Here is a 2,274-nt window from a genome sequence, read left to right on the forward strand (position 1 = left end):
AAAAAATTTGATCATAGCAACAAATCTCATGAAACGAGATACATGCTATAAGGAAATTAACTTTTCTTTCCTGTTAATATCAATTAATTTTTTAAAATTATTTAATTATTTTAAATTTTTTATTTAAATTATAAAATTTTAATTATAAATTTTAAATTATAAATCTAAATCTTAAAATTGACTAATATTAATTAATTAAAAATTGATTCTTTATATTTTTTAAAAATAAATAACGTGGGGATAGGCATAAGGCTTATCAATTGTATTGCATGCATATAATGAAAACCATTAATCTAATTAACATGCATGCACGTCCATATCCCAAAGACAGAAGCAAAACATTAAATAATCAAAATAAGTTGCAACAAAATTTAAGAAATCACCATGCAAGAGTGCATGCATATATCCTTATATATCTCTCATTCATTACATAATTATTTTCATTCATTTCCACCTCATGTGTTGTATCTCCTAACAAGCACAATCAATTCAAGAACCCTAACTTACATAAAATGCATACCATTCAAAAACACACTAACAAATTAATAATTAACACAATGGGAAACCAAAATAATACTCAACAACATCAAATAGAGATTGAAAACTTATGGTCCTTTCAACGTCGCGAGGTGGAACAGGCCCACGATTTTAAAAATGGCCTGTTCCCCCTCGCCCGTGTTAGGAAGATGATGAAGGTCGAAGAAGACGTTGACCGGATCTCAGCCGAGGTGCCGGTTGTCTTGGCCAAGGCATGTGATCTCTTCATTCGTAATGTCACCCTCCAATCATGGCACCAAGCTCAGGAAAATAAGCGTTCTATCATCCAACGCCAAGACATCAACTCCACCATGGATTCCTTTAGGGATGCTTACCATAACATTGAATATTTTAAGAGATTAATGAGCGCATCTTAGATTAACTATATTTGATTAAACTTGTTATTTTAAATTAACTATATATATATATATATATGCACTTCAAAATTCAAATAATGGTCAAATATACAATATCTTCATCTTTTTTTTCCTTTCCTTTAATTTTTCGTTGTTATTATTATTATTATCTCTGTTAGAGTCCCCACTTAGTGGGACAAGACTTTGTTGTTGTTGTATCTCTGTTAGAATATAGTTAGAATCAATTAGTAATATTTAGTATATTTAAATATTTATTATAGAATATATATTATGTATTTATAATTTTAATTCTCTTAATACCTATAAATATTTTTTTATATTGTATCATTTTATACAATTTGAATAGATACAAATCCTTTATTTACTGTTTTCTCTTATTTTTTCTAATATAGTATCAGAACCATGGTATCCTCTTTGAGGAGGATATGTTAATTCTTTTGGTAGAATCACCGTATTTTTTATACTTTTTTTCTGTGCTATTTTTTTCTTTCTCTTTTATCAATGCTTTGATGTTTTTCTTATCTTATTGATTAGCTCATTCACTACTTACTTATTCTCATGGAGAAATCATATGTTTTTTGTCACCTTCCGATAGTTTGCCATCTTTTCGCACTTTGTCACTTTTCAACAATTTTCCGGTAGTTCACCATCTTTTTACCAGTTGGTCACTCTTGCGGCAATTTCTTCTCCGCTTTCCTTGTGGCAGTTCCGTCTGCATTCCCTTCTGACAGTTTTATTTGCGCTTTTCTCTTCTGGCAGTTCCATCTGTATTTTTTGTAGCAGTTTTTTTTTGCGTTTCCTTGTGACACTTCCGTCTGTGCTTTCTTTTGGCAGTTTCGTTTACGCTTCCTTGGCAGTTCCGTCTACATTTCCTTCGGCAGTTCCATCTGCGCAAAGGTAGTTCCGTCTAGACTCGTTCTATCAGTTTATGCATTTTTTTTATTTCGTTGTTTTAAATAAGTTTCAAACTCAAGTGACAACTTGAATTTGAGGGGATGTTAGAGCTTTAATTAGAATAAATTAGATCAATTAGCATTATTTAACATATCTAGATATTTATTATAGAATATTACGTCTTTATTATTTCGATTCTCTTAGCATGCACCTATAAATATCCTTCTATATGTATCATTCTACACGATTTGAATACACACAAACTTTTTTCTAAAAGAGAATAATAGAAAAATGATTTGTATGTATTTAATAAGTTGTATGAAATGATACAATATAGAAGGGTATTTATAGGTGCTAAGAGAATCGAAATAATAAAGACGTAATATTATATAATAAATATTCAAATATGCTAAATAATGCTAATTGATTTAATTGATCCCAATTGTGCTCGAACATCCTCCCTCAA

At 29.7% G+C, this 2,274-nt stretch overlaps 1 protein-coding gene across 1 annotated transcript; it reads left to right on the top strand.

Annotated features, from left to right (window-relative positions):
- Positions 1-557: 557 nt before the first annotated feature.
- On the top strand, positions 558-914 carry LOC107463451 (nuclear transcription factor Y subunit C-1-like). The gene has a single exon (XM_016082246.1). It carries the CDS (start codon positions 558-560, stop codon positions 912-914), a length of 357 nt encoding a protein of 118 aa, XP_015937732.1.
- Positions 915-2,274: the final 1,360 nt, after the last annotated feature.

The sequence above is a fragment of the Arachis duranensis genome, chromosome 8 (assembly GCF_000817695.3).
Source record: "Arachis duranensis cultivar V14167 chromosome 8, aradu.V14167.gnm2.J7QH, whole genome shotgun sequence".
Classification (NCBI taxonomy): Eukaryota; Viridiplantae; Streptophyta; class Magnoliopsida; order Fabales; family Fabaceae; genus Arachis; species Arachis duranensis.

What these genes read in the sequence shown, in the direction of transcription:
- LOC107463451 (XM_016082246.1), top strand. Translation starts at nt 558, where the DNA reads ATGGGAAACCAAAATAATACTCAACAACATCAAATAGAGATTGAAAAC.